Genomic DNA, 24,899 nt, shown 5'->3' with positions numbered 1-24,899 from the left:
CCTGTTGATACAGTCAGTCTGCTGCCCACGCAAACAGTCATATCCCAAGTCAACTGTTCTGAAGACCGCTTCACGAGCCATCTCGATAGCTTGAGCGCCTGTTGGGCTGGGCTGAGGCAATGTCGACGCGGCTCTGTGGCGCTGGTCATAGTAGAGGAATATCGTCAGGGTTTCGCGTCTACAAAACACGCGAAAGTGCTGCCCAGGTACTCCATGCCTGGCCGGGGTGACTGTTGGCGTGGTTTGTCTACACCTGTATTGATGAAGTGGTATGCAGCACCTAGGAACCGCAAGCCGTCACTGCATCTATCTCTTCCTCAAAACACGGCTTAACTCGTGCCACTTTGCGTTGTCACATTGAGCCTGCTTGCCATTGTGGGGTGACGGCAGGGTTGAGCAGCTGGTACTTTGTAGTCCAGCACTGGCTGCCTGCTGCCGGGATTTGAGAGTACTCGAGGGGGAACAGTAATAGCCACGTTCCTGACGGTCGGACCCTTTAGGCTCGCTCGGCCGTCCTTCGTCGATGGCCACGGGGAGAAGGTGGCGAAGGGCTCGGTATGAACAGCAGTGATGGTGTTGAGCCAAACGCACTGCTGCCAAAATACCTACCCCTCTTTCTGCGCGCCAGTACGTATCATACGTGTTGGCCCCATCGTGGGCGCGGGGCATTTGATCAGGGCGGCCTGGCCAACACATACCCGGCAGAATCCTGGGCCCCACCGCAGGGCGTCACCGAGGCCTTATCATTGCAATCACGAGCTGCAGCAGCTTTACGACGTGTATCATCCATCCAAGGGGAAACGGTCGCGGTGCAGGTTGGCATGGTACAACTCGCACTCAGTTTTGCTCACAGCACGAGCCTACTGATTCTCGTGAGAACACGCAACGAATGTAGACTATACTGGCAGTCTAGAAGCCAGTCGACCTACTACTGAACAAGCGGCTAAAAAAGACAGTCTTACAGTGGCAGCACTCATGGACCAGCCAAATCTATACGGTCGACCAGAAAAGCTTCCAGAATATGCAATATGACGACAACAGTCCCTCGAGGTTGCAAGCAACGCCACAGGCAGATAGATAGTGGGTGACGCTCACAGTAGGTTTGGCAAATCATTGAAGGGGCTACTCAGACTCTTGGGGGACACTGCAGGGCAGGGTGACACATCCTTTCCTTCCGGCTCAACGCTCGGGGTTAAGCTGCGACCAAGCTGTCAATTGTCAGCTTGACGGCCCAAAAATAGACCCAACTCGCGCATTCCTTGTCGTACGACCGATGCACACAATGTCCCTGCACGGGGAATTTCAGTGACTCAATCGCCTCCGCTGCAATTCCCCTTTTCGCGCATTTACTCGGAACCCAGCAGGCAGGCAAGGCAGGCAGGCCGAGCAGGAAAAGAACGGCGCCCAGAGAACGGATATCAATTGTCCACGGCACCACAAGTGGTCATGCTTACGACAGCTGGGTGGATTGTACTATCTGCGAGCCCCTGAATACCGACGCTGGCCTGGGAAAATCGTGCCGAACAAGGCATTCTGTCGCCTGCATCGCCGTGACTGTGTGTGTATCTATTTCTCCCCTCCTCTTGGCAAACCAACCCCTTTCATTAGTATGGCCCAGAAGTCAGGGTTCGCAAGTTGCTGTGTATCATAATGAGTCAATCATTGCTCAGTTCTCCTCAACCTCAACCTCTTGGTCGGAGCTGTCTGCAGCACCGGACACGTCTTCCGCATCTTCCGCATCTTCGTCGACTTCAGGGATCGGCTCGATCTCCTTCTTCTGCGCATCAACGACCTGCTGTATCTCCGTCTCCGAAGGCAATCCCCTCTCTGCTTGCAGCTGCTGGATCTTAGTAGTTGTCATTTCAAACACATACTGGCCCAGGTGCTCCACGCCCTCCATGGTTGCCTCGCCGGCCACCGTCTCGTTTGCATCCTCAGCCACCTTGCGCTGTGACGGCCAAAGCTCTCCTGTGACCAAGGTCAACTTGTCTGGCCGCTGGAGGAGCTGCTCAAAAGCCTCGCGAAGCTCAAAGCAGCCCTCGAAGATATCGCGTCGGCCCAATATATAAAGACCTAGCTTCGCTCGCGAGAGAGCCACCGTAAGGCGGCGAATGTCACGAAGATAGCCCACGCGAGAGGTCCTTGTGAGTGATAGAATGACGTCTGCACAATACATTAGCAGCTAGCATTTGAGTTTTCGGGATGACCGTAGGAACTCACAATCATTCTGCTCGCCCTGGTACTTGTCGACTGTAGTCACAATCTTGGGCAGGCCGAAAATGGGATTCCTGGCACATCGATGGCCAAGAACATCTCTGATCAGTGCCCGCTGACCAGCGTAGGTGGTGAGGATGCTGATTCTGGAGGCGGGATACCCGAGCAGGCGCATGTACTGGTAGATGGCCACGGCGTACTCGGCTTCTCCCAAGTTCTGGATGAAGTGGGGCGTGGGCTCGACTTCGCCCTTGCCCTTGTAGTCCGGTACATTGATGAATTGGTAGTCATATTTGAAACCAGCATTGGCCACGAGATATTCCTCTGCACTCTCGACATGCGGCAAGTTACCCAGATTATTATACCGCCATTGGTAAATCTTGGCGATGGATGGGCGAGCCCGGCCCTGTTGATCAAGCGTGATAGCTGGTACGCCCAAACGAATGAGGCGAGAGAACAAGGACTGCTCCAGATTTGCGAAGTCACGGAATGCGAGATTCTGTACGACAGGAGAATTCTGGAAATGGTCGCCACAGAGCACAACACGCTGTAATGGCATCTGTCCATCCTTAGGCTTTTGCATAGCCAACGGGATAAAGTTCTCAATCTCCGTGATCTGGGCCGCTTCCTCCATCACGACATTGTCGTGGAATCCGAGTTGTGCAATCTCGCCGCGTCTCATCGCAGCGTGCGTGGAGGTCATTGCAACTATGCGCGCCTCATTCGTGAGCAGATAGTTTGCCTTTTCCCGGTCACGTCGCAGGATCTCGAAAGGCAAGGCATCTGCAAGCTCAGAGAATATCTTGGAAATGTGTCGGTAGCACCCGTTGGCGATGTCCAAGGCCAGGTCACGGTCTGCCTCGGGCGGGAATAGGGGTTGAGGGGCATTGGAGAAGTAATAGTGGAATGGGAATGTCGCCGCGATCTCTTCCACTGAAATAGTCTCAGACGAGGCTATTTCAGAGAACTTGGACCACGCGGGCTGGATATAGACAGAATTGAAGTAACCCGCAGTCTCCGACGAATTGCCGTGGGCTCCTGGGGCTCCGATGCTGGCAGCTAGACGAGTGACTTCCTGAAGGTACCTATCGCGGTTTTCGAGAAAAGAATCCACTCGCCCGTGCTTGCTGAAGTTGCCCTCTGTGCCGAGGTCTTCCTCGCCGTGTCCCAGACGGAGCAAGTGACGTTCATCAATGTCAAGAGCCACTATTTTCGCGAACAACTGATTCAAGGCCTGGTTGCTGTGCGCTATGAGCAGTGTTCTTTGCTCTGGGAAATTGTGATAGATATTGTTGATGATCTGAGTTGCGACGTCGGTCTTGCCAGTACCTGGTGGCCCGACCACGACGGTGAGCCCAGGTTGCGTACCGGACATGATGCCCTCGATCTGAGCAGGAGTGAAGCGTACGGCATTCAGCTTTGGAGCATCCACTGGGTACGGCCCGTTGTTTGGGGGTTTGTAAGTCGAGACCTTGACAGTTTCAACGTCAGCTAGCAGGGCTGGTTCCGCATCTCTACGCCTCTTCTTCGAGGGCTTGGATGGCGGCTGCTTTGCAGGTCGCTCCGCGGTCTCCAGTACATACGGCGGCCCAAAGCTGCCAGTAACATCATCGCTGGGTTCGATGATCTTGCCTGGCATGCTTTCTATCAGGTGTTGCCAGTCGAGGAATGTGTCCCGGTAGTCAATAGTTTTGAGGCGATTCGGCAACTGCTTGTACGAAGCGCCCGCTGGGTCGCCATAGCCCAGGAACACTTCATGTAGCCATGACGCTAGTGGGACCTCTGACAGCGTCAGGTTCTTGATTGACTCCAGAACAGGCTTGAAATTGTTCTCTCTGCCGCTCCTGCGCATGACGAGGTTGATGTTCTCATAAACGTCAGGTTTGCCAGCGGACGCCCTTTGTTGATCGGCTTTGTACATTTTCGCATCCAGCTTGAGTTGGATTTTCCTGACCGGGCTCCGAGAATGGCCATCGAAGTAGGCGGAAGTGTCTCTGATCGCGCGGCCCTTGTCATCTAGGATCTGAATAATTTCGCCACATCGTACAGATCGAAGACCCAGCTTTTCGGTCTCCGTCGCTTCAAGCGACTTTTTCGATTTTGGAGCTTCGACCGCCAGGAGGAATACGACATCGTCTGGTCGCAATGCTTCCCATTCCCGACGGACGTTATCAGCGAGGCGGCGGACATCGACGACAATTTCAGCCCGCACCATAGCAGGCTTGTCGTCACCCACCGGTGCAGGCATAACTTCTAAAATTGACGGCTTCGAAATCGAAAGAGCCATCTTGGAGAATCCCGGAAATGCCACGTCGCCGTACCTTCCAGTCTCCGGCCTCAACCTGCGCAGGACATCCTCAATGTCTCGCCGAATGCCATAAAATGACTCACACCTGTAAAGGATGAACGACCTCCAAAGAAAATCCCCTACAGACAGATACTGCAAGTTTAGCTTCGGTATTGCCAATGGATGCGATCCATCGTAGGAGTCAGTCCTGACGAGGCTCTGTTCGAACAGGGTTTCTTCAGTCGGCAAGATACTCATATCCCGGGCCGTTTCTTGGAACGTTTTGCGTCTTTCAAAAGTAGAAGATAACACCTCGAGCAAAAATTTGCGATCGACAGTTAATCCTGTTGATTCGGGGTAAGTCGTTCGCAAATCGAGCAGGGCTGATAGTTGCAATATCTCCTCATCGATAAGAGGTGCAAGGAGATTCTGGAGCTCTCTCCTATCGTCGATGGAGGCATAGTTTGAAAGGGCCAGAACCGTCAATTTTTCCTTGAAATGTTTCAAGGCAGTCCTCTGTAACTTTGCAAGGCGTGCACAATGTCGTTCGTACGCCTGTGTCTTGCCTTGCTGAGCTCCTGTCTGGTCGTCGATCGTAAAATGCGTGTAGTGAGACAGCAGGGCAATAAGATCGCGTAGGAGTCCGTTGTCCTCGTCGTTGAAGGTGGGCGACAAGGCAGCTGCTGGGAGGATGTGTAGGTCTTGCAACAAGAAGTTGACGTACCGCCGTGTCGGTAATTGGCTCTGAAGATCGGAGAGGAATTCGGCGAATCGTTCGCAGTACAAAACGTCATCCTTGGAAGCGTTCTCGGAGTACAGCATGCTCAAGAAGTCCAGAGCAAGGGTGTATAGCCAGGACCTGTCGAAACGCAACCGAGCCTTGGTTGGCTCGTCCGCAGAATCATATCTCTTCGCCGACGCCCTCCAAGCCTTGCGCAGTTGGCTGTACTCGTTAAGCTTATCATCCCGTTTCGTCTCTGTCGACAGGTTGTGCCACATGGATATCGATACTAATGGAGCACACTCCTTGCGCACGATGGCGTAGTCCAAACTCTGGAATGCGTGAATCACAAAAGAGAGGATGTGGGTTCGGACAGCGACCGGAAGTGAGCGGTCGAGGCTCATGGAGAGTATCCGCCGAAATAAGGCGGAGAAATCGTCAGCGCGTTCCTCGAAGATGCCTACAGAAGGTGTCAGCACGACTTCGACGCGATCATTAACGTCCTTGGACAGCACTACAGACTTACCCCATGTCTGTAGCCGCTCCCGCCGTTTCGCATTGGTGATTAGCACGATGAGAAGGACATGATGGTTCGAGGATGCGTCGCTATATCCGGGCCAAAGATAGCTGCAGCGTCGCGTCAGTATCTCGACGAGACTTGGCCATTGGGGAAGCCTTACCTTTCCAGGACCTGCAGGCTTTCCAGCTCCACGAGTGCCGCCGATGGGAACTTTTCCTTCTCCAGAGGGTCCCATATATCCCGCTTCAACACATCATTCTTGACCTTCACTTTCGTTGCCCTCTTGGATTGCTTCAGCCAGTGTTGCTTCGCGACTCGTGCAAACTCGGATCCTTCATCTGCAACCGCCTCCACCACCTGTGGGGCAGCCTTTTGTGAGCTCTTTGCGGTGCTCTTCTTCTGTCTCTTTGCTGGGGGCATGATGGCGGATATTGGGCGACGAGTTCGTCGCTGCGTCGCGTTGCTGTTGAGCTGGACGCGCCAGGCAACGTTAGGAAATTTTGTACATAGGCTGGGGCAGCGCGGAAAGCTTCAGCCTTGCGTCACTAGTGGACCCATCCCGCGCGCGCTAAGAAGCTCGGGCCAGAACCGGCGACCCCTGCCCGCCAAGCAATTGACTTGAGCTGGGCTGAGCACACTGGCACATCAGAACGAATTCCATTGTTGCGACCTGCAGTTGACGATCTTTAACCTCATCACTACCTCGACAAAGACAACCCCAGACTCTCGTTAATTGACGTTCGTGCCGCATTACGACGTTTTCAGACCAGACAGACTCTCAGCTTCTCTGCTCAGTACAACAATCTGTCGAATATCGAAGCAGCGAATCTCCAAGACCAGCCGCGCTGCCGCGGCGCAGTCACCTCCGCGCCTTTCCCCCTCCTCTACTACTCAACAATCAGCACAAGATGCCTTCGCTCGAAGTGGACGACTACGGCGTGACACCAGTCACTACGGTCGTCACTTTCTTCGAGGAATCTCTGGCTGCCGCGAGCACAATCAAACCGACGTCTGCGATCGATCCTCCCCTGGAAGAAGCCGACCTCGAAGGTGTTCTTGCACGGCTGCCCACAACGTCCCATACCAGTGATTCACAAGACGTCGCAGCGTCACGCCAGGAACGACACCATAGATTTGCCGTCATTGAAACCGCGGCCCGCGGCATTCTCAGCAACCTTATCGTGTGTGGCCCGTTCACTTTGCTGCGCAAGACTCGGGTCAACTGACCTTCTTCAGGCCCAGGTACCCATCGACTCAGATGACTTCGTCAAAATATGGAACCTGTTCGATATACTCCAGTGCCTTTCCGATCGTGGCCAATGCGACCCAGCTCTGCTCGTATGGCTACTCGAAGATCTCCTCGACAGCCAGACCATTCCAGGATGTCGCAAGATTTTCGACTACCTCGAGTCGCGAAGGCAACGTATCATATCGAAAAATTTCAACGAAAAGAAACTCATCATCTTGAGAAGCTGTAATGAGCTGCTGCGCCGACTTTCACGAGCTGAAGACACGTCTTTCTCGGGCCGCGTCTTCATTTTCCTCTTCCAAAGCTTCCCCCTTGGCGACAAGAGCTCGGTCAACCTCAGGGGCGAGTACCATACTCAAAATGTCACAATCTACGATCAAGATGCTTCAAAGCCCGATGCCGCTGAGGACAAGATGGAGGTCGACTCAGAGGCAACCCCCGCTAAAGACGGGGAGCGACCGGGACCTGGCAAGGCCGTGTCTTTCAGCGACAAGAAAGAAGGAGCACTTGACAAGCCGCTAGATGCCGATGCACTGTACCCGGTGTTTTGGTCCCTGCAAGAGAGTTTCAATCAACCCAAGAAGCTCTTTTCGCCCGCGCACTTTAGCCAGTTCAAGACCTCGCTACAGGCTTCCATGGCGGCATTCAAAGCGAGACCGGTACAGCAAGAGCCGAAATCTTCGAGGCAGGCAGAGGATAGCAAGCGGGGGCTGAAGAGGAAAAGGAGCTCTGAGGTCGACGCGATTGTCGACACTTTTAATCCGAAGTACTTGACAAGCCGTGATCTGTTCGAGCTAGAGGTAAGAACTCTGGAGAGCCACCACCACCACTCTCTTGCTGACGTGCAACGCAGATTGGCGACTTGTCATTGAGGAGATATGTCCTCTTTCAAGCACTCATCATCATGGACTTCTTGCTGTCGCTATCTCCGAAAGCTAAGGAGGAGTTGTCATCGATACCGCAAGTCAATAAGTCTGTGGCTTACTTGGATCAAACTCTCAGCGAAGAGGATATCAAATGGGCTACAGCAATGAAGTCGGACATCTCGAAGTATCTGCTGAGCACGACGCCTGATGGCCCCTTCTTCCTGAGGCTTGTCGAAACGGTGCTCATCCGAGATAAGAACTGGGTCAGGTGGAAGATTGAAAATTGCCCACCAATCGAGCTCCCGGCCGTCACGCCTCAGGAATGGGTTGAGACCATGAGGACTGCGAAGCAGCAGACGACAAACAAGAGGATACGAAGGGAGGCCATGGGTTCGCTGTCGCTCGAGTTTTTGAACGATGAGCAGGACGCAAACGCGGTGGAGAAGCTGAAGGACCCAGAGAGGTACCAGCTTCCGGAGCTCGGGAGCTTCAAGCGGAAGATCCAGGAGGACGACCTCGAGATCGAGATGCCGCTTTCCAATGACTCAAAGGCTGCCGCCATCGAAGGCAAAGCGAGCAAGACCTGGAGGGCCCTGCGGATTGCGAGCAGATCGAAATTGGCGGTGTTCGACCAGATCGATTCCTACGAGGACATCAATGTTCTCTTTGAGGAGAAAAAGCCCGAGGGGGAATCGAGGGAGGATGAGGAGGGAGAGCAGGCGCATGAAAATGGGGACGCTGGAGACCCTGGGGACGTTGACCAGGCTATGGATGAAGTGAAAGAGCAGGAATCCGAACTTGTCCAGGGAAATGGCAACAGCGAAGCCGCGGTTGTGTCTGTGGAAGCGGTGGCGGGGCAAGCTGGATCAAATCTTCACACTTAGTTGATTCTCTTACATGATACCTGGTAAATGAGAACTATGAGGGTCCAACACAGATAAGCCAACACAATGTGCAAAGTCTTCCGCCTACTCATCCTGATAAAAGTTGCGTCCACGTCAACAGCGCAGCCTGTCCTCATACTACACTCGATTTTGTAGTGTCTGCAGAGACATGCCGAAATGTTTGGGTCATTTGCAGTATGTCACCCAATGTGTCTATCCTCACTTGGAGGACTGCGGGCTGAGGACCTGTTGTGCTGTGCTGCGAATTATGCTCGCCATGATTGTCTTAATGACGAGCATCTCACAGGCAACGGGAGACGATTGTGATCCTCCCCTTCTCTTCTCTTTGTGTACAACTTGTCAGGCCCTCTTTCTGTCAGGTTACCCACCACCTCAAATTCTACCGTGTGCACGAGCCATCTTGTATTGCAAGCGTCTACGGCTCTAGCAACCAAGTATTCAATTTCATTTTTTACATGTACCGTTTCGATATATGAGCATACCATCTTTCAGCTCTAATGGGGCCCAGTAGGCCATGTTGTGTTGATTTATAAAACTTGTGGCAGTCCAGATGACTGCTTGAATCTATTTGAGATTGAATAGATGGATATACACACGACTTGGTATCACAAAGAGAAGTACAAGAAAATGTTTACGAAGTGGAAAAACAGATACCCATTCAACCGCCTCGAGGGGTAATGCCCTCACATGACACAACAAAAGCGCTCTAGAGGCTGTCTGGTCTCAATGTTAGCACAGTGTACCCGGGAATTGCATTCTGAGGAACACTGCTCACGAAGCCAAAACTCACGGTTCACTCCAATTGATGATCCACCGACAACAAATCTTCATCCGTTCACGCACTGTAGTCGTGTCCAGAAGTGCAAGCTTCTGCTCCTCGGCGATCGGGAAGATGCACGCGAACCACCATGGGAACACGGCCGGGTCACTGGGGCATTCGCCGAACACCGCCAGGATGCGGGAGTTGAGCCACCTGGGATTTGTGGCGGCCATTTGTGTTATGGAACGGCCAGCGAATCTCATGAGAGCCTTCGTCTTCATCCAGTTGATATCGTCGTTCGAAGGCGCCTCGGGCTCAGGGTCTCTTGCTAGTGGTTTCATCCTAAAGTCCGCAGCCTCGCGCATCTCTTCCTCGTAGAGACTGACGTCAGAAAAGTCCTCCACCTCAGCAATTGCATATCCGTCGCTGTGTATGCCTTGACGCTTGACTCGAAAACGGGATACACCCTTTGTCTCTAGCAAGCTTCGTCCGTCGGAGAGGAAGGTGGCAGCTTCGATTCGTAGGTGGGTGCCGATCGTTGCGTTCCGGTCGAACAGCATGCCGAACTGTTTGCCTCCACGTCCGCTTGCCCAGGTCCTAACGATCATTGCTCGGTATCTTTGCTCGAAGACATGCAAGAAAGTCGGCATGCCTGGAAAGGATACAGCGCACACGAACAGTGGGACGTCCAGGCCTGTGTTGTCAATGACGGGATATGGTGACTCCCCGCGGACGATGGGCTTTCTCTGTTCAAGCTCATCGGACCAAAAATGCGTCGTCAAGCGCAGGAGAAACCCATTTGGGGGGAACAGACGACTGTCTAGATATGGCAAAGCGATGTCACCGCGACACGCCGGACAGTGCGGGCCGATTTGCGGCTGTTCGAGCGCCCTTTGGATGCAATGCCGGCAGAATGTGTGTCCACAGGGCGTGGTCCAAGGTTCGTACAGGAGCTGGTAACAGATCCCACAGTCCATCTGGCTGCGCAGGAGCTGATCCAACTTGCGAATATCCAGAACGACGTCATCGTCTTCAGCTATAGGTGTTTGGGTCTCCTCGGTGTCTGTGATGCGCCCAAGGCTGAGCATTTCGAAGGCTTCTACCAGTTGTGTCGACCTGGTTGATCCTGAAAGGACCAGCTTGGTGGTGTAGAGAACATCGGCCGTGAGTCTATCAGACCAGCACCCCTCCATGGTATGGCCATCTGGACAGCACGGACAACTGAACTCGTGCCGCCGTTGTGCCGTACCGGGCCATAATGTGTCATCGATACCGAGTCTGGTCTCGAGTGGGGGTAAACAGGCCCTGCATATGCAGTTCCCGCAAGGTAGTTCGATAGGATCGTCTAACAGGCGCTTGCACTTGGGGCACTGGAATACCCGTGCGGTGGCCCAGAGACCTTTCAGCTCGGCCTCAGACGCCAGCGAGGATTGTTCGTCGTCGTCTTCGTCTTGAGTCGGTAACGGGGCATCAAGAGACGCTTGTTGCAGTGCCGTGAGAGCCTCGGACTGCCCCGGTGTAGTCATAAGGACGGGGTTGTTGAACAGTTGTGCAGCCTGGCCGGCCTTGAGGGGGGTCAGCAAAGACAACAGGCTGAGAGGGCCAGGCGTCCTTTACCAGGTGTGTTTGGATCCACGCCTTGCGGGCGAGTACAGGCAGCGGAATTTCGCAGGCAGGCGGGGCGAAAAGAGTCTGGTTTGGGGCGAGACGTGTCGCTGGGATGTTGTGTATCTCTAGAAACGAGTAAATTCGGAGTGGTTGGTCGAAGGGCCTCTTCAGTTCCCATAATGGAGCAGTTGGCCTCTTGTGTGCTGTGATGTCAAATTGGCGTCGTCATTTCAAAAGCAGGAGTCTAATGAGCGAGAGTGAGAGTGAGAATCATGTCGGAAGACTCTCTCCCCCTCTCCGTCTATGTTTCTCTGTTGATCCTTTTGGCGGCGACCAGGATCGTGTTGAGCTTGGAAGTGACGAAGCAGGCTTGTTGTACAGGTATGACGGGAGTCGAGCAAGGTGTGCGCGGGTGGCAGGGAGGGGCAACAACGAGGCAGAGGCAGAGGCAGGCGGGCTAGATGGTCATAAGGAGAGAAGCCATCGCGTTGTTTGTTCCGGCTGTGCGTGTCAATGACTGGTGGTGGCGTGTGGCAGGATCATTCTACGGGCGGGAGACAGAATATCAGGGTCCGCATGTGGGATCCAGGGAACGGGGTCGGAAGACGGAGACGGGTGCTAGGGCAGATGCAATCATCATCGATGCAGCAGTTTATGTTGGTGTACGAGGAGGTCCGCAGGCTGGAGACGGGGCAGGACGCCGCAGGTGGGCAGGATTGGGTGGTGCGAAGGGGGGCAGCCGACGTCACACACGCCAACTGACAGCTTGGATACCCACAGGGGGCGGAGGTACATGCAGATACTTGCCCACTTTGCCCGTCCAGGACACAGAAGACAAAGGGCGCCCCCTGCCGGACTGCCTGCCAGCACTTTTCCGGGGGTCCGGACAGGGACAGTTTGCCGGGCCCTGGAAGGCCTGGAAGGTGCAAGAGGGTACCTGCCTACCGACCTAGGTAGGTACCTACGCTGCTAGATCGACCCTGTAAGTCCTGCCCGTCTCGTGTCGTCGCGCCAGACCAGCGCAATTCCCGTTTGTTATTACTGCCATGGACGAATCGCCACTTTGTACTTGTTTGTTTAGACGGAGTCATGCGAGGGCCCAGCCAGGGCAGACAGTACGCAGCTGAATCTTTGTTCCACATTGTCGTGGAGCCAGCTGGCCGGGTGGGCTGCGAAGTCTATCCAGTCGTCCATGATTCATCAGATTGGCGTTGGCATCTGTCCCGAGCGATTGGATCCGGCCGTTGCTGGCCTGTTAACCCGCGGACCTCATTCGAGGGTTGAAGCGTTGAGGCTCGAGACCTGCTGCACGAACCATCGACACTGTTCCAGTCCAAGTCCTTCCCTTGTACCAGTCTGCCAGGTCCATCTCTCGTGGGCAGCACTATCTCGGAACACCCGTGTCCAGACCATCTTTTGTTACCAGTCCGCGAAACTGCCAGACTGCCAGAGCCTCAGCTCAGCGTTCGGGGCGCCAATCCGATTATGGTAACGCGGACCCGGAGGTCGCATTGGCATCGAGATCAGGGTCCAGAAGGCTTCGGCCGACTGCCTCGAGCTGCCACTTCTCGCAGGACGGGATACCTCGAGGTACACCCGCTGGCAGTCCCGCCCCGTCCCTCGCACTCGCATATCGCCCACTAGTGCTGCTCTAGCACGCTCCCTACTGCCCGTATATTTCGAGCTCTCGCGCCTGTGGACTCTGCGAGGCGGCCGTTGCGGCGACAGCGCCATTGGGGTCATCCCTGCCGAATCCTGATCTCTGCCGCTGTCAACGATCCTCAGCCCACGCCCCCTCCCGCCTGATCGAGCTCGATCGACCGATTTGATTGGCAACCGTCCATTTTCGGTCACATGACCACCCTCATCGACACTCCTGTGTCTCTCTGTCCCTCTCACACCACCATTGGATCATCTAGTGCATATGGGCAGATACTCATCACTTGCTCACCTGCTTGCCGACTGAGGCGATTGATCGTCATGACCCGACCGGATGGGTCACGACTGTATCAAGCTCACAGCACAGTGGCACGAGGAGGGACGACAAACATGGCAAAGAACGCCCCGGCATCCTGTCTGTGCATGCGCCCTGCTGCCCCACACACGGTGCCGTACCTGACAGGTTCTGCCCTGCGCTGCGACTCTGCATCTCAGATGTCGTGTCCTTGACCCGACAAGTGGATAGCTCCAGCCAGCCCAGCCCAGGCTCTGCATGACGACGGCCGGGTTCAGCCCGCATACGGGGCGTTTCTCAACCGGGTGTGTGCGCTACTGACGTACGGAGCAGAGGCCACCACCTCGCAACCTCGGAAGGGAAACAGGCTAATCAATGCGAGCTTTCCGCCGCCATGGTTCATGCTCTCTGCGATAGCTGTGTTTCGGCGCCACTCCCCAAGGGCTCTCCAACAACTCTCTGACAGCCCACGGATCAGCACACGACAGCCCGCAGGGTTTCCAAGCGTTGCCCCACTGCCTGCCGCACACTCTCGACATGCTCCGTCATCAAACTACTGTATTGGTCTCCCAGGTTCCCATTGCTCCCATTGCTCCCGTGCTCTAAGCTGCCTGTTTGATTACCTATCAGGCTTCTTAGGCATAGTCTGCCCGCTCCTCCCTGCTCCGGTTGACAAGTTTGACAGTCCGGCCCGCCTGGCCATTGTGTGTACACTTCCGCTGGCAGCGCTGGCTGGTGTAATGAGGAACGCATACTCATTCTGGTGACCTCGTCACACGCTTCACCAGGACACAATTCACTCTAGATCTGGCCCGGTCAGTTCTCTAAAAGAGCCCACCTCACTGTGCTTGTTTTAATTTTCAAAGCGCAGCTCCGTGAGGTCTATCTGCCGGAAGTCGCACGTTTAACATTGGGTATACAAACACATGTGCATCTGCGTTCCTTGGATCAATGACACTTCGGGCAGATAGTTACTCATTCTTAAGAATGTTCACCCGTCGTTGTCAGGGCCAGCATGGGGCCTGGCCGCTGAGATGCCGGCCGGATTAGACGCCAACCTCCAGGTTAAAAGTGGCTCTTCAGGACGTATTGTAGACCTTCAAATTAAATTTTGGGTAACCCAGGCTTGACGCGGCTGGTTGTTGGGCTTTCAACCAGCGCAGACATATGTGTGGGTAGCCTGAAGTAGCCTGAATAAAACGACCAGTACAGTTTGATAGATGTTATCTCGGTCAACTTAGATCGCAGCACATTCTCCGATGGGATGGACTGACTAGTTGGGGGTGGGGGGTTCATGGCTCGCAGTTTCTGTACATCTGGAAACAGTTCTTGCTTTAATGCCACCTGCTATCGTAGCATGTGTCATACCGCTATCAAACTATATAACAATGGCAAAGTACAGTGCAGAGCAAGCGGTAGAGCCTTTAAAGCTCCAGAAAGCGCATGCTGTACTAACCGGCCGGAATAACCATTCCTTGCTAGGCTGTAGCCGCCAACGCATAGTCTCGTAGCTGTTCAGCGCTCGGGTCGCAGTCCACTTTATGGGAAAGGCGAGTTCAGGGAGTTGAAGTAAGTGGGCTCTACGTTTTTGTTGGTCAAGAAGTGAACAGAGAAGTGAACAGGCTTAAGGTTGGAGCAGTCTGCTAGGCTTCCTACACATTTATCAAAACCTTCCAGCAGTTCCAGCGGCGTGTATGCCGAACCCAGACGATCACTCTTACACTGAGCTCAAGTCTGAGAAATTCGTGCGCTCGCTCATTTTTTGGAAGGACAATGTAGGACAAATTAGCGCCCTTATTATCACCATCTCGTCCCTTTCTAGATGTTAGGATATTTCCACCGGCCAAGCTTAGAGAGAGCTATGACGGAAAGGAGAAGAGAAAAGCATTTCACGATTCGATTCTAACAATTTTCAAGCATCTCCGACTGTCGTCTTTCATAATAATTTGGCTAATCGGAGTCAATTCGCACAAGATGTTTGGATTCACATTGTGCTATGCAATTACTGTTGAAGGCAAAAGCGACGCCGCCAATGCGGCACAATTACACTCCCTTAAGTACTTCCACAATTACACCTCAGTGGTGGGAGCACTGGACTGCGAGACTCTATTGTTTATGCACTAAACAGATTATGAATTATATTGACTAGGCACAGTTAGAAGGGGTCAACGTAACAGCAAGTGCATTTCAGGAAATATTTCACGGGGTTGTAAAAATTACAATTCCCTCTTGTTGTAACGACGAAAACGCTCGACTCTCCTTCAAGCCTCACTTCATCTGCACCCCTTTCAAGAACTACTCAAAACGAACTTTGGATGACGTTAGAGCCGAACTGAAAACTTTTCTAAGTGTGTCTGTCTCACTGCAAGTAGACAAGGCGGGATCTGTGATGTCCATGACACGGCCGGAACCGCAAAAAATTCAAGGCTTCAGGGCCACACATGACTCAACCAGGATACTACGGCTAAGAAATTACGCGTCTGTCGGTCCTATCCTTATTACGGATGCATGACATTCTCATCGAGCCCCACGAGCTCCCACTTACAGAGACGAATACAAGTACAGCCACATCGGGGACATACCTCACCTTTCCGGTTTCCTGTATCAGAAACCCGATTCCAAGTGTTGACCGTTGCCCAACTCGCTATATTTACAGAACAATGGAGATTGGTCCTTTGCATTTTAGCACCGCATGAATCATGATACAGGCATTTCCGATGCACCCGTTGAGTGAAGACCACTATGATGTGTAGGAGTTCTTTACTCTGCGCGGATGCCATTGTCACAGACGTTCAAATTTTTCCAACATTCTTCACTTCAATGATCCCGGTCGAGGACCTTTCTATCGTACTTATTTTTCCATGTTCCCAGGTGTCGGCTCTGTAGATGGTGCGCATCAACCCCCAAAGAATTTGACCGAAGTAAAGACAATTCCGACACGGCCCCGTACATAGCGTGGGGGTGGTTCTCACCGGTTTCCAAATGGACAATGTTTCCACTTACACGAAAGGGGTTGTGTACAGTATAGGCCCCTCTACCCGTCTCCTGCCTGTGCTGCCGATACCCACTTCTACCACGGAAATGTCCAACGAATATTGTTCGGGAGAAGTTTTCTGTGGGCCGCGCCCCATCGTGAGGCTCCTCCCCGAGTGGCATCCTAGATAAGCCGCTGCGATGTTCTGTTTATATAGTAGATCTGCAAGGGGACTAGCTGTTTAATAGGAAGGCAGAACGCCTCTCACACAAGGGTACCCGAAGGTTCCACCGCCACAATCCGTGGCCGTGTACTTCACATTACTTTCCTGAACCAGACAAAACATGTTTATTGATCAGCAATGGGTTCACTGTGGGGACACGAGTGCGTGCTTTCGTTCCTGGTCCAGGAGCTTGGGAGTCTGTATATAAGTACTGTGTCAAGGCGAGTGTGAGGTGACGAGGTTGGTTTCGAACCACCACGGCACATCAGACATTCTTTACCTGGCCAAAAACCACACGTTCATTCCCTTAGATTTGTATATTGCAAAAGACCAGACTGTCGTTCTGCTCTGTTTAATCCAAGGCCTAGACACATCCAGCAGTAATTATGAAGTTCAATGCCTTTGCCGCAGCCGGTCCCCTGGCCACCGGTGTCCTGGCGCAACCCAAGGCCCTGCCTCGCAGCGAGGTCGCCAGACGCGGCACAATGTCCAAGGGGTGCGAGGCCAACGCGGCCAACTTCAACAAGAAGCGCTACGACCAGCGCATCTCCAAGAGACACGCCGAGGCCAAGCGGGCCGAGAACGCGACCTACACGATCACGACCGAGGCGCCTTACTACGACGTGATCCAGAACGACACCTGAGTCCTCGAGCCCGAGGTGACCTGGGGCCCGTACGTGTACCCGAACTCGCAGACCCTGAGGCAGGTGTTGCACGCACATCCCTAACCCTGGTTTGCAACCACTTTCTGAAATGCTTAAATAGCCAAATTTCTTTTATTTCCTCCTTTCAAACTACTCTTAAGAAATAAACGCTTTTATAATTATACTTTTAAACCCCTTACGATACTTATAGCCTTCCATAGTTATAAGCCCAGTTTGCATAAAACAATCTTTCCTTTCTATAAGCTATAAATAAGTTATGCAAAGCGCATCTTAATTATATTCATTTTATATTATTTATTTCCTTTTATTTTTAAGCATATATTTATATAATAACTATAAATACTTTTTTAAACCTTATTAATTAAATAATTTATTTAAATACCTATTCCTTTTTTATTTAATTTACTATATTATAATCTTATTATTAAATTAAAAAATGCTAAGAATTTATAAACCCTAATGCATTAAACGCAACCCTTATTAAGCAATTAAATATAATCTTAAAATTAAATTCTTAATTTATATAATATAAAAAAAAAAGAAATATTTAAAAGGCTTTATATAATAAGTATTAAGAGCATTTAAATAATAATAAGCTTTTAAAAGATAAAATAACATTTACTTTATTCTCTCCCTTATTTTTTAGCGAATTAAAAAAAGAATATAATTAATATCTTTAATAATAAGTTGCCTTAGCTCCTAATAAAGCAATTAAATTTAACGAAAAATCAAAAATTTAAAAATAAATATAAAAAATAATATTTAACTTAATTCTTTCTGTTGGTTGGGTTAATGTACGTTGGTTAATAGCAGACTGATTGTATTTAAATTGGCTATATAAAAGGAAGGAGGGTTGCGGCCATAGGCTGCAAAACCTCCCTCTGGCTATAAACTATCTTAGTGTTACGGTTTGGGCTTTGCCCATTGTGATTAGTCAGTGGGCTTTAGCCCTATAAGAATAGGCTTTAGCGTGGGTATAAACGGGGAGTAAATCTTCTCCTTTACACTTTAAATATAAACCTTATTTAAACACCTTACGATAAATAATCCAAGGTTAACCCATAATATATATTTAAAGTCTTCTTGCATTATAAACCTATAATGCAACTATATAAAACCTAATATAGCAAGACTTAAAAAGAATAATAGCAGCTTATTAAGCCCTTCTTTATTTAAAGGAACTCTTATCTTAAAAATACTTAGCAACTTAGCTAATAAAAATAAGGGCTAAGTTTATAATAAATAAAAAGGCAATTAATGCTAAAGGGGCTTAATTCTTTTATATATTTAATTAACTAAGAACTTTCCGTAATTACTTTTTACTTTACATTAATTTTATAAAAAACATTTAAGGAGCAACTAAAGAGCTTCTTAGAAAAGGTTTGTTTTGCGTTTAGGGACCCTTTTAAGCAAAGGTATGCTAAGCTTAGCTTAATTGCATTATAATAGCATTATAAAAAGAGAATGGCAGAATTTTTTACTTATTTTAATTAATTAGCTTATATAGCAAAGGTTTAAAGTTAGCTAAATAAATATAAAATATTATTAATAATTAATAGCTTAACCTTTATAATAAAAGCTTAGCTTAATTATAAGGAGTAGTTAAATATATTTAAGGCCTTTTACTTTATCTTATAGCAATATAAGGGCGTTTTTAACGCTATAATAAAGAAAGATAATACTTAATCTTAAAATAGCAAAGTAATAAATATTTTATATATAATTAACTTAGCTATTATAAGCATAATTACCTTAATTATTATAAGAAAATAAGGATATAGCTTTTATTAATTAAGGCTAATAAGGGGAAGGAATTTATTTAAGGGGGCATAAAATTTTTTTTATAGGGTAAGGCTTAAAAGCAATGCTAGCTTAACGCTAACTTAAACTTAAAGCAGATTAGCTATGTATTAACTAATTTAACTCTATAAAAATGCTTAAAATTTAAGAAATTCTTGCTAATAAAGCAAATTGCTTATAATTAAGCGTTAATTAATTATAAATTATATAATAAATTTATAATTTTAAGGTTTTAAGTAAAAAAGCTTATATAAAAGGCTTATATTAAAGGATTATAAAAATGTCATTAGCTTAATTACTAGCTTATACTTAAATAATTATTTTTTATTAACTTACTTTAATTAATATATTAAATTATAAGGGTTAAGGCATATTAATTATAAATAATAAGCTAAGCTTTTAATATAATTAAAAAGCGCTAAGGTATAATTAAATAGCTAAGTAAAAAGCAATATTTAATTTATAATTAAATCATAATGTTCTTTATTTTTTATTATATAGCTACCCTTTAAGGCTTGCCATAAGAACCTAGAAAAGAAGGATATATTATAATTTAAACTTTGCTTATTATAATTAGTTAATGGGCTTTAGCCTTATAAGAATAAGCTTTAATGCAAGTATAAATAAGGAGTGAACCTTTTTCTTTACACTTTAAATATAAACCCCATTTAAACACCTTACGGCAGACGACCCAAGGCTAGCCCATAACACTTAAGGTGGTTACATGCTGCCGCATATAACCCTTGCCTGCCAGTGCTTTAATGCTAATTACTTATAATGCCTATTGCCTATAATGCCTATCATACCCAGTATTGCTATCCCCTTATAATACATTTATAACCATATTAACAATCTTTAATTAAATAATTAATGTATATTTTTAAAAAATATATAAGAAAAAGAAGTTAAATTAAACTTAAAACCGCTAAGTTTAAATTTATTAATTAATTAGTTTAATTAAAGGTATGCACTTATTTAATTATGTTAAATATTTATAAAAAGCAAGCATATAAAAGGGTTTAAATTATTATTAAGGGGTTAAAAGTTAATTGTTTTATTAAAGTGCGTAATTAATAAATAAAGGTTGTTTTAATAATTATATATAGCAAATTATCTTAATTGCATTAATTAGCAAAGTATAAATTATTGCTTTTATTATATTAATATTTTATTATAATGCATTTTATAAACTTATGCTTTTACTGCTTATAGCGCTTAAGTTAAATAAGGATTAAACCAAACCCTTAAACTAATAACATTATTATTTAATTTTTAACTTATAATATGCCTTAATTTAATTTAATTTAAGCTTAACTATGCTTAATCTCCATAATTAAATAAAGATTAATTAATTATAGAAAAAGGATGGGTAAAATAAGTTATAAGGAGTTGATAAATAAGGTATTTAAATAAAGGAAAGAAGTTAAATATTAAGAGATTATTTAATGTTAATTAAGTTAGTAAATAAAAATATATATAAAACTAATATATAAATATTAAATTATGAAATTTAATTAAGAACGCTTATTAAATATAAGCTAGCAACTTAAGTACCCATAAGATAATAATAACCCTTATTACTTAAACCCTTAATATATAAGCATTATTATAAAAATCTTAGCTATAAGGTTTGCCCTTAAAAGGGAAATAATTTTAAATATAAGCTATATTATATCGTTCCTTAAGGTAATTTGTAATTAATTAATAAAAGAAAGATTTAAACTTTTGCTAATTTTATATATTTTTATTAAATAAAAGCAAAGATTAAGTTGCTTTAATAGTCTTTTCTTTGCAGCCTTATTTATAATTAACTTAACTTATTAACTTTTATTAACTCTTATTTAAATATTTTCCTTAATAATAAGCAATGTATTAAGCCTTAATATACTTTTTCTTCTTATCTAAGTAAATAACTATTCTTAATTAATATATCCTTATACCTTAATTATAATTTTATTAATACTTACAAGCTATTTAAGAGTTTTATTTAATATACTCTTTATAAAGGCATTTATTAAATTACAGTTATTAGCAATTTATTAAATCTTAAAGATTTTATGTTTTTTATATAATTATTAAAATATTATTAAGTTAATTATAAGGCGTTTTTCTTTAATTATGCTAAGCTTAATTAAATATTTATATAAAAAGTATAAATTTATATAAACCATAAAAGGAATAATATTAATGCTAAGATAAGTAATGATTTAATATAAAGTAATTACTAAAACAATACCTATATTAAATCCATAAACTATATTATAAATCTTGAAAGCTAAAATGCTTTTAATAACTCTCTTGCACTTAATAAAGAATTAATAAATAATATTGCTATAAATATTTAATTTTATAAAGCTATTACCTTAAGTTTTATTAATAAAAGTAATAATAAAGCTTATTTAAAAGCTAAAATCTTAATTATTAATAAATAAATTATTAATAAAGATAAACAATTTAGCTATAATTAAGTTAAATAGCATATATTATATATTATATTTAAGATAATTAGCTTATTATTAAAGCTTTTTATTAAGCTAAGCATAATCTTCTTTGCTTAAATTAATAATTTAAGCAACTATAAATAAGTTAAATGTAGCTTTTAATTAATAAATAAAAGTTAAGTAAGCATTATAAGCTTATTATTTAATATATTATTATCCTTAATTAAGAAAAATAGTTTAAATAAGGGTAATCTTTATACTTTAGCCCTTTTAATGTATATTAATAATATTATCCTTTATAATAATAATCTTTATGTCATTAAAATTAAGCGCTATTTTAAAAGTAAGTATTATCTTTAGCTTATATTAAATATCTACCTTTTTAATCTTCTTTTCCTTTATTATTAAAAATGCTAAAGTAATAATAAAGAAAATATTATTTATTTATATAATTATAATGCTAAAATTATTTATATTACTATTTAAAATAAAGAAGTATAAGTTATAAATAAAGATAACCATGCTTAATTCCTTATAATAATGTTTATAATATATTATTTATTAATATATATTAAACTTAGCAATGCTATATAAAGATTTAATAATATGCATAATAATATTAAGAAAATACTTATTATAAATCTTTAATAATAACCTTATAAATATTATATATTTAAGCTTTAACTTTAATTATAAATAGGTTTAAGTAATATTTTAAAACTTAATATATATTTTTTATTAAAAAAGGGATAATGCTAAAGTAATTAAAAGTTATTAGCTTAATTGCTAAATAATAAGGGATTAAATAAGAATTTCTTTCTTACTATAATTATTATAATTAACTATTATAAGGCATAACTTCTTATAAGGCTTTTTAATTTTACTTTTAATTTTATATATTATTTAAAACTTAAAGAGTTATATGCCATTATATATCTTTTTATTATAAAGTATAAACTTAAAAATATTATATTTAATTAAGTTTAACACTTTCTTATAATTAAATTCCTTAAATAAGTTTTTAAATATAATAATTATATTATTTTATTAAAGCTTTAATATAAGTTTATAATTATCTTTTTTATATTAAGTAATAAATATTTAATTAAGAAATGCTTAAATAATAAATATTTATGCTAAAAATATCTTAATAAAAGTTTTTAGCTTATTTTTTACTTTTAAAGATTATCCTTATTATCCTAATTTTAAAGGATTTAAATGCATATTTAAAGAATTTAACTTAAAATATATAATATATTATAAATTATTATTTAGCTATAAAGTTTAAATTATGGCATTCTTTATTTTATTATAATAATATAACTATATTATTATAAATTAAAAGATTATTAAGCTATTTAAAAGATTTAAAGTAAAGTTATAATTATTAATAGCAAGAAGTTTATATAAGCCTTATTATTTATCCTTTTCTTATTATACTTTTATATTACTTTATAATAATAAATTAAAAGTTTTTATAATATTAAGTTTATTATAAGTATTAAGAGTTATATTTATTTATTATTTAATATTTATTTTCTTTAAAGACTTTATAGCTATTTTAATGGCTTTAGCTTACTTTTATATTAAAGGAGTTAAAGCTAAGTTTTTTATAAGATATAAATAAGCTTTAAAAATAAGTAATATAAGTATAATGCCTTAAAAGCTATAAGTATTATTAATAGCCTTTATTATTATTTAAAGAATAAACTCTTTTATATAAGTAGTAATTAACTTAATATATAAGATATTAAATGCTTATTAAAGAAAAGCGTAATAACGTTTAACCTTATTAATAAATTAATAAGCTTTTATTAAGACTTATTTATAAGCAATTCTCATTACTTATATTATCTCTTAAAACTTAATAAATATAAAGTTTATATTAGCATTATAAAGGATTTAGTTAAGGGGGCTAAGATAAGTATTAATTTAGCATTTATAAAGTACTTTTTATATATCTTTAGTTAAAAGTAACTTAAGAAATTAAGCTGCTTGGAATATTATTGCTAAATTAATAACGTAAAAAATAAGCTTATTTTTAAAAAAATATATAATATTAATAATAATCTTATAATTAAAGTTATAATTATCTTTTAAAGTAAACTTAAATCTTTATAAAGCAAAATTATAAAGCTAGCAATAATAGTAAAACTTTATAATAATCTTTAAAGTTTTTACCTTTATATTATATTTAGCATTTTTTAATAAGTAGTTAAGATATTTAATTAATAAGTATTTAAAATATTAATATAATTAATGTAATTCCTTTTTTATAAAGAATATAATAAGGGTATATAAAAAGTATTATAAATATCTCTATTTTTAAGTAATTAAAAATATCTTTTTAAAGCTATTTAATTATTATTAAATTAGTTTATTTATTATGTTTTATAAATAAATATATAGCTTATTTATATTACTTATATAAAGTAAGAAAGGGGTATATTTTCTAATAATATAAAAGGTAATTAAATTAATTATAGCCTTTATTATTATTATTTTTAAAAATAAAGCTTATAATTCCTTATTAAATTTAATAAGTACTTTTCTTATTTATAAGATATTAAGTTAAATAAAAGGATTTTTATATTAAAGAGCGAAATATTATTTATATCTCACTATAAAGAAAATTATAATATTTATATTAAGGATAATGCCTTAAAATTAAGTATAAGCATATTTCTTAATTAAGATAAATTAAAAAATAAAAATAAATATTATATCCTCTTTATCTTTATTAATATTATTTTCTTTAATAATTATATTTTTTAAAAAGAAATTATAAAAAAAGGCATTATTTATAATAATTTAATAATATATTATATTATCCTTATAATTATTTTTTTCCTTATTAAAGGTAATTCCTATATTAAGTTCCTTATACTTAATAAAGAATGTAATATAATTAATATTAATAGCCTTATAGCTAATATATTTTGCTTATATAAGATATTAATTGCAGCATTACTAACATTTTATTAATAAATAATTTAAAAACTAATAACTAATCTTGCCGTAAATATAATACTTCTTATTTCTTAAGGTATTTCATTACTTACTATAATGAAAGTTATATTAAGGATAAAGCCATTATTACTAAAATTACCTTAATTAAAGTTACCTTAATTAAAGTTATTATAATTAAAACCTCCTTAATTATATTTATTATAGCTTAATAGCTTATTATCTTAATATTAATAATTAATATAATATGCTTTGTTTTTTTTGCTATTAATATTTTAATTATCCTTATTATAATATTAATTAGCGTTGCGCTAAAAATTAAGTTTAAAAAAAGATTTTAATCTTAAGAATAATGCTTTATATAAGTACTTAGGATTAAAGAGTGCATGCTATAATTCCGGCATACTTATATAAACGCAAATAACTATTATTTATAAAAAGTTATCCCCTTAATAAAATGCATTAAATACTTATTAACATAGTTATAATTTATTAAATATTATAATAAAAACCTTTTAAGGGTGCTTATTAATATTTTCTAAGTTAATATATATTTTATTAAATATAATTAAGGTTTAATTATAAAAATATTATTAATAATTAACCTTTATATTAAAGTAAGCTTTAAGCTTTAAGTATATATTATAAATAAAGAACCTTATATTAATATAATAAATATAATAAATCTTAGCATAATCTTTAAGAATTAAGGAAAATATTATATAAAACTATTTAAGTTTAATAT

General features: G+C 42.5%; 4 protein-coding genes across 4 annotated transcripts; 2 read left to right on the top strand and 2 right to left on the bottom strand.

The window, feature by feature from the left end:
• Positions 1-1,666: 1,666 nt before the first annotated feature.
• INS49_006440 (uncharacterized protein) lies at positions 1,667-6,162 on the bottom strand (the record flags this gene model as incomplete). The annotated part of the gene is made up of 4 exons (XM_043167212.1): positions 1,667-2,163; positions 2,221-5,682; positions 5,749-5,849; positions 5,903-6,162. 4 exons carry the CDS (start codon positions 6,160-6,162, stop codon positions 1,667-1,669), a joined length of 4,320 nt encoding a protein of 1,439 aa, XP_043028356.1.
• A 488-nt stretch (positions 6,163-6,650) lies between these two features.
• Positions 6,651-8,741, top strand: INS49_006439 (uncharacterized protein; the record flags this gene model as incomplete). Its single annotated transcript, XM_043167211.1, has 3 exons — positions 6,651-6,923; positions 6,979-7,791; positions 7,845-8,741. The coding sequence occupies 3 exons, from the start codon at positions 6,651-6,653 to the stop codon at positions 8,739-8,741; spliced, it is 1,983 nt and encodes a 660-aa protein (XP_043028355.1).
• Positions 8,742-9,445: 704 nt separating this feature from the next.
• On the bottom strand, positions 9,446-10,130 carry INS49_006438 (uncharacterized protein; the record flags this gene model as incomplete). Its single annotated transcript, XM_043167210.1, has 2 exons — positions 9,446-9,475; positions 9,606-10,130. 2 exons carry the CDS (start codon positions 10,128-10,130, stop codon positions 9,446-9,448), a joined length of 555 nt encoding a protein of 184 aa, XP_043028354.1.
• Positions 10,131-16,667: 6,537 nt separating this feature from the next.
• INS49_006437 (uncharacterized protein) lies at positions 16,668-17,152 on the top strand (the record flags this gene model as incomplete). The annotated part of the gene is made up of 2 exons (XM_043167209.1): positions 16,668-16,904; positions 17,147-17,152. 2 exons carry the CDS (start codon positions 16,668-16,670, stop codon positions 17,150-17,152), a joined length of 243 nt encoding a protein of 80 aa, XP_043028353.1.
• Between the last annotated feature and the right edge of the window lie 7,747 nt (positions 17,153-24,899).

The sequence above is a fragment of the Diaporthe citri genome (assembly GCF_014595645.1).
Source record: "Diaporthe citri strain NFHF-8-4 chromosome Unknown scaffold_2, whole genome shotgun sequence".
NCBI lineage: Eukaryota > Fungi > Ascomycota > Sordariomycetes > Diaporthales > Diaporthaceae > Diaporthe > Diaporthe citri.
This window is presented reverse-complemented; position numbering and strand designations above follow the sequence as displayed.